This window comes from Fukomys damarensis, unplaced genomic scaffold (assembly GCF_012274545.1).
Source record: "Fukomys damarensis isolate Sample0158 unplaced genomic scaffold, DMR_v1.0_HiC HiC_scaffold_16, whole genome shotgun sequence".
Taxonomy (NCBI): Eukaryota; Metazoa; Chordata; class Mammalia; order Rodentia; family Bathyergidae; genus Fukomys; species Fukomys damarensis.
Window position 1 is genome coordinate 25,744,879 of NW_022900928.1, and position 7,455 is coordinate 25,752,333.

At 47.5% G+C, this 7,455-nt stretch overlaps 1 protein-coding gene across 11 annotated transcripts in view; it reads right to left on the reverse strand.

The window, feature by feature from the left end:
• Numa1 (nuclear mitotic apparatus protein 1) overlaps positions 1–7,455 on the reverse strand; it is a 69,497-nt gene that overhangs the window by 31,919 nt on the left and 30,123 nt on the right. For 4 of the 11 annotated variants that reach the window (XM_010603195.3, XM_010603192.3, XM_010603191.3 and 1 more), the window contains one exon: positions 973–1,054. In XM_010603195.3, the coding sequence (XP_010601497.1) occupies positions 973–1,014 (42 nt within the window). In that variant the 5' untranslated portion in view covers positions 1,015–1,054. Of the gene's footprint in view, positions 1–972; positions 1,055–6,578; positions 6,599–6,779; positions 6,958–7,234; positions 7,439–7,455 lie in introns of those variants that run through there. The other 7 variants (XM_010603196.3, XM_010603189.3, XM_010603199.2 and 4 more) reach the window with 5 other exon arrangements.

Consider the following 7,455-nt stretch of genomic DNA (forward strand, 5'->3'; position numbering starts at 1 on the left):
CCAATGTTTGGGTCTGGGGATTTAGCTCAGTGGTTCTACCACCTGCCTCACAAGTGTAAGGTCCCAAGTGCAATCCCTGGTACAGAAAAAAAAACAAAAAAACGTCATGACTCATTCCATGGCCTCTTCTGTTTGTAGCGCCTTGAATGCCCAAAGCTCAGTATTATTTTTCTCATTGGTCACTGTCTCACAAGGAAAATATATAAGAAACTAAGGAGGGGGGTTTTGGTGAAACCATCAAGAAGATAATAGGAAGAGCTGGGCATAGTGGCACACTCCTGTAATCCCAGCATTCGGGAGGCTGAGGCAGGAGGATCGCTGTGAATTTTGAGACCAGCCTGGGTTACATAGGTGAGGTCCAGGTCAGTCTCAACTACATAGTGAGACCCTGTCTCAAAAAAGAAGGTAAAAGGAAGATGTTGGAAGTACAACGAACACAGTAAAGAAAAAGAACCGTGTCCTAAGATTAAAGGCCATCGAAGACCAAAGTCCCTGCCAATGTTGGTTAATGAAATTCACAACCAACTCTTTAGTCAGAAATGTATATACCCCAATAAATTTTCCTACTAAAAAAAAAAAAAAAAAAGAAATGTATAGAGTGCAGATGAAGATAGATTTCCATTCTGTCCTGTAGCCACTTTTCCCACGACCAAAGGGAACATATACCTCAGAGAAGACTCTGCTGAGCTACAGAAGTAGAGGCATGCTAAGCAGACATGTTTGGAAAAAATTAGTTACAAAACAAGGCAAAAGGGCCAGGAAATTAGCTCAGGGGCACCACACCTGCCTCGAAAGCACAAGGTCCTGAGCTCAATCCTGGTATTAAAAAAAAAAAAAAACAAGGGAAAGACAAAGTGTGTTCACTTAGGCTACACCTGACTCTACATAGCCCTGGCTCCTAGAAGATTCCTCTCTTGCCTCTCTCTCTAGCTTCCTGGAGAAGTACGGCAGAGAAGAAAAGAAGGTACTCACCCAAGAGAGGAGTGCAGCCGCCCGTGTGGCGTGGAGTGTCATCTTGGTGAAACCACACAGTCACCCCAACGCACCTAGAACCCTAGAGAGGAAGAAGAGCAGGTAATTAGAACAGATACCTGGGATCAAGGAGCAGAGGGTGAAAGGCTCCATTTATCAATTGTGATCACTTAAACCATTCTTTCACTGCTTAATCTACCAAGGCACCTTAAGAATATAAGAGAGCTCACAGTGTACATGAAAATCACTATAAAATCATACCCAGTCAGGACCAACATGCATTTAATTCAACATTCACAAACTTCCCGTGTGATCTTTCAGCTCATGGAAAACCACAAAGTTGGTCTTTGTCCATTATCACCACTCATGTTCAATATAGTTCTAGAAACATTAGCCCCAGCAATTAGACAAGAGAAAGAAATAAAAGGAATAAAAGATAGGAAAGGAAGAAGTTAAACTGTCATTATTTGCTGACAATATGCTGCTCTACATAGAAGACCCCAAAAATTCTGCCAAAAGATTTCTAGACTTAATTGACAGATTCAGCAGAGTAGCTGGATACAAGGTCAACACTCAAAAATCAATAGCCTTCTGGGCCAGGGATTTTAGCTCAGTAGTTCTGGTGCCTGCCTCGCAAGCACAAGGGCCCGAGTTCTATCCCCAGTACTAAAAATCAGTAGCCTTCTTATACACAAATACAACTCACTGAGAGAGAAATCAGGGAAGCAATTCCTTTCATAATAGCATCCCCTCCAAAAAAGAAATATCTAGGAATCAATCTAACAAAGGAAGCAAAGCTGCTCTACAACCCTGCTCTTTCGGGGCATGGTGCCCTCAAACATAATCCAAATATGGTTTTTTGGACAAAGCTGAGTCTGAATTCTGATTCCATGTGATCATGGTCACATGACTTTAACATAACCTCTTTAAATCTCAATGTCTTCATCTGCAAATAGGATCCATATACACCTCCCTGGCTTATCATTATATACAAAGATAAAACAATTAGCCCAGTACGTGGCACATGGCAGTTATTCAGTATGATAACTGTTCTCAAGCAGAAAGGTTAATTTCTGGCTTTTTAATGCTAGTACCCAAATTCTAACTAACGATCAGCAGCAAGTCCTTGGAGAAACTGTTAACAATTTTTGGATGTTTTATATTTTCCACAGAAATGTCAAACCCAAACCAAGATCTCTAGACAAGACCAAGCCTAATTCTGGAGGAGATCCTGGGGGGACATTTAATGAATGATTAGACATTTTTCCTAGTACACTTACCCCCAATTTCCTTTGCACTGGGAATATGCCATCTGTCTGCCAAACTACCTATGGGATCACAGACTTGATGAGTAAATGTCCCCTGACGCCACCTAACACCCCCTGTAATTCCCATAAATCTTCCTATAGCACAATCAACCCCCACCTCCTGTCACAAGTGCCCAGTCTGTCACTATTCTGGGAGGTACTAAAAGCCATATCACCTATAAATCTCCCCACATACTACCACTTCCAAAATGCAGGCTCTGTGGAACCAACATTTGCTCAGGGCCTTCTACATGCAAAGAGCTGGAGATAAAAACACCATTCTTTCCTTAAGATGCTCACTGTCAGGTAGGGGAAAGAGATACACTAATCTGATAATTAGTCTCCATCATCTCTTATTACTTCCTATCCAAGTGTACTCTGCTTATCAACCAATCAAAAGGTTTTCTTAGTCCCTAACATATTCATTCTGTGCTGAAAGCTATGTGGAAAATCAGAGACAAACGTGGCCCTTGCCTTTGAGGGGCTTACGGCAGGGTGAGGAGTAAAACTAAATATACATAATATGAGAAATAATTAAATGTTAAATATAACTAAGTGCTAATTATAATGAAATGATTCCTGACCCTGCAAACCCCAACATGATTCCACCTGTTATACCAAAGTCACGCTTTTGGAAATAAGTCAACGCACCTGGGCCTTGGCAAGAGCAAGTGAAATGGCCAAAGGAGATCTGAGGAGGGCAAGGAAGTTAAGGGGCCCACGTGTTCCTCAATCGCAGATGATTTTCCCAAGTATGGACTAACTGTAGGTACTGCAAGCCGAGCCCTTGGGGGCGAGACAGGATGAAAGTAGATGACCTCAACTACTACACTGAAATAAGACTTTTCTGGCTGGCCAGCCTAAAGCTACAGAGACCACGCTTGGGTGAAGGAAGCAACTGCCAAATGCTCAACTGGGCTTTTTAAAAACATCTCTGGAGCTATTCAAAAACAAGGGAACAAGGGAAGGGTAAGCCAGAGCACCTCTCTCTTATCCTCAGTGCTGCCAGTCCTTGACACTGACAATAGACTTGTAGTCATTTGATGAGAACCAACATTTCAATCAGAAATTTGGGGGAGGGGAATGGCTCAGTGGTCAAGCACTTGCCTAGCATGCATGATGCCCTTGGGTTTGTTCCCTACCACCCCCTGCAAAAAAGATTTTTTTTCCCTTTTTGTGGTACTGGGAATGGAATCCAGGGAGCACTAAGCTCTGTCTTCAGCCCTTTTTTACTTTTATTCTGAGAAAGGTCTCACTAAGTTGCCAGGCTGGCTTCAAACCTATGATCCTCCTGCTTCAGTCTAAGTAACAAGGATTACATGTATCACCATGCTCAGCGCCCCCACAAAAAAGCAACCGGAAGTAGTTCTTGCCTCCTCTGAAAGATTCCACAGCTGTGCTGCTAAAAATGACCTGAGGTTCAACTTCTTTTCTTCATCTGAGAGGCAGAATGTACCACCCTATATCCTCCCAGGAGAACCTAAAACTAGTTCCACTACTCAAGAAAACTTCACGTCAAAGCCAACTGCCTTTTTTTCATGCTCCCCAAGCACAGAAACCGGAGGAATCCAACACTCAACAGACTTTGTCATCAGAGCCTATAAGGGACACTTCCTCAGAGACAGGACACCAGGGTGAGCGGCATTAGCACAGCACAGCCATCTGCTGGTGCTGAGGCCACTCTGGGTGATGAATGACTGAAGGCAGTGGCACAGCTAATGCTCAGTACTGGGACTACAGCTTTAAGCATGCCTTGGCTTGGAACCCAGGGCTCCCGGCCAGAGCACCATCCTCCCCACCCTCCCCCTGAAATCTGAGGCAAGCCCCACCCAGGAGACTGGGTGATGGTGATGGAAAAACAGATCCCTGTGATTGTAGCCCAGAACGATTTCACAGCGGGATCTGCTGAGATCCACACCAACTGAATCAGGCACCCCCCTCAAGTACCTAATCAAAAGACAAAAAAAACTAAGATTCCCAGAATGTAGGCCAGATTCTGAAGGTATCTTTAGAGTCTCCACCTATCTGGCTCTTTGAAAATAATACTCCCAGAATCAAAACACAGGCTTCCTAGAGCTGGTAAGGTACCCTCTTTTCCCTGGTCCAGAAAGGATTGACACAGATGCAGTTGCCTTATAAACTTAAGATCCTGCATCCTCTTTATATTTCCAAGCTGACAAAACGCATCTCTCCTACAACAGGACCAATTCTCACATTTACAGGAATCCCTCTGTTTCCAGAAGAAAAATATATATATATCAGTACAAGGAAAGTGACATTCCAGAAAAGCACAGCCACCGGGCCTGTACCCTTCTCTGGATCTTAAAGAGTTAAAGCCAAGCCCTAGTTTCCTACCAGGGCTGAAGCTAATGCAAACCACCTGCCCAGATGCAAGGACCAGTGCCAGTGGGTCAGGTTGCTGAGCTCTGGGGTCTGTTCTGAAAAAGCTGCAGTTTTAGGAGAAGTGATAGGTCAGAGTCTGAGTTGCAGCAGCACTGCTCTCCACGCCCCACCCCCAGCCTGGATGCCAGCTGCCCGGAGACTGCCCCTTAGCCACCTACTGCCTGCCTGAACACTACCTTACCTGAAGATAACACCGATGTGACCTCTGGTCTAGACAGCAGCTAAACAGTACTGATCTCAGCTCGCGGCCCCCATTCTGTTAGTGCTACCTCCCACTCCCAGAACTTCTGAGCTACACATGCTCCCACCTAAAAGGGTTCTTCCAGGAACATCCCCCACCCCCACTCTTACTCCATGGTTCCAAGGCCCACAGATTCACAGCTAAGAAAATGGCTGGCTGGTCTGAGCATCCAAGCTCAGTGGCAAACTTAACACCACTCTGCCTGAGAGCCTATACAACGACAGCCATAGAATTCCATACCCTGTACCCCTTTTCTAAAAGGGATTCTTCCATCTAAGAATGTCCACATCCAAAGAATAAATACCATGATCCTGGGACTCCTCCTCCAATTCTAGAAGGGAAGGCAGGAGATGCAGGAAAGCAAACACCCAGACTTCATCCATCAGGCAGATTACCCCAGAGGAACTCAGCAAAGACCAAGCAAGCTATGGCTAATTTGCCACAAAACCAACCAACCAACAAACAAAATATATATATAGCAGGGCAGCAGTGGCTTGTGCCTGCAGTCTCAGCTACTGAGGTTGAGGGAGAGGAAGAAACTGCTTGAACCCTGGCAATACAGCAAGACTTGGTTTAAAAGCAATAACAACAACTACACATGGCGGTGCACACCTGTAATCACAGCACTAGGGTGGCTGAGGCAGGAGTCTGAGGCCTGTGGACTACACAGTAGTGAGTTCAGGGCCAGCCTGCCAGCCTGAACTACCCATAGGTACAGAGCCAGACTCATCTCAAAAACAAAACAAAAACCGCTGGGCCAGTGTTGGCGCAGGCCTGTAATCCCAGCACTCCTGCAGGCTGAGGCAGGAGGACTGCTGTGAGTTCGAGACCAGCCTGGGCTACATAGTGAGTTCCAGGTCAGTCTCAACTATATAGTGAGACCCTGTCTCAAAAACAAAACAAAAAAACCACAAACAAAACACAACTAAAACTTGCTAATGCACCACCTGGCTTGGACAAGGTAAAAGGCTACAAGACTAGCAGCTCTATGAAAAGTCATGGAGGAAAAAACAAATCTTTTTCATCCCCTGAGTCCTGAGTAGACTGGCCCAAGTCAAGAGTCTTTCCACACTCCTGAGGTTGGGGCAAACCAGCTTGCTAGATGTATTCCTTGAGCTTGGGGCTCAAGGATGGCCCTCCTCACAGACCACTCCCCTTTGTAGCCTAAAGTTCGGCCCAGAACTCCAAGGCCTTGGAAAGGAACAGGGAGAGAATGCAGAGAAAAACCAAGATTCCAGTTTCTTCAAAAATGGCCTGCTGATACCCACCCCATTCCACCAGTGGGGTTCAGATCTGAAGGCTGTAGGAAAATTGCCAGACCTGGGACCTGCAGCCAGATACTGCACACAGCTGCCTGTAGGCGCTGTAGGCACTGTAGGCGCACACAGACCAGGGCCCACTCCAGTGCCCACTCCAGTGCCCCCCACCTGCCCCCACCACTGCATTCATGCACCCTGTTCCCTACTAGCTGACAAAATGAACCTGTTTTCACCGCCCTCCACCACCGCAAGCATGCCTAGGGTCTCCCCAGGGAACCGTAAGAGCCCTCTCCTGAGCTGTCTCGAAGGCTCAAGTACAGGCCCACACGTTTCCCTCTCTGAACAAAAACACGCTGACATCTAGCCACTGAAGGGGGAAAGAAAGCAGTCCTCTACCCTGAAAGGCGCCAACTCCCGGATGTTGGCAAGCTCTGCTCCCAGCGCCTGTTTCTGTGTTTACTTGCCTTCCCTCCCCTTTAAGGATGGTGTAGGAAAAGAGGTGAGGGGGGCGAATCCACCCCACCCCCTCGTCCATGTTTGAACAAAAACCCAGAGAAAGAGCAAGGGAGGAAAAGTCTCAGTGCAGGTGGGCCTTACCAGACTCTTAAAGCCAAACGTATCTACAGGTTTTAATCCGCCATTAGCATTTAAATCTTGAAAGGAGAGGAGAAAAGGGGGGCAGTGGAAAGTAACCCCACACACAAAAGAAAAGTTGTTGGTTTTCTTCTCAGTCAGCCTGGCAGGAGCGATCTTCCTGGCTGACAGCCAGAAGTGCGTCACAGCCAGGAGTCTGCTTTCTTTAAAGGCACAGCGAGCTTCCGCGATCTGGAGCACAAGCGGAGCAGGGACCTCACAGCGGGGGATGGGGAGGAGCCGCGCGAGAGGGTGGAAAGGACTCAGGCTGGAAGCTCCGGCCCCAAACAAGAGAGGGAGACGGGGTGGGGGAGGGCGGGAGCACGCAGGCAAAATCACTGAAGTGCTGCAGCAGCAAGAGCAATCCTAACTGTGGCAGAAACACACAAAACGCGCTCCCAGCGGCCTGCCTGACAAACCTGAGGTCGCCCACCGGACACTCCCTTCACGCTTTCCACCCAGGGCCTAGGGGAGCAGCGGGGACCTGTCCATCTCTGGCCAGCCACAGGAGGTTTGGGCCGGGCCGGCCGCCCAAGCATTCGGACAGTCCCTGCCTGGAGGCCGGCGGATGGACGGGCAGGGCAGGGCAGGGCAGGGCAGGGAAGAAGACCGGAGCAGAGGCCCTAGGAGCCAGCACGGC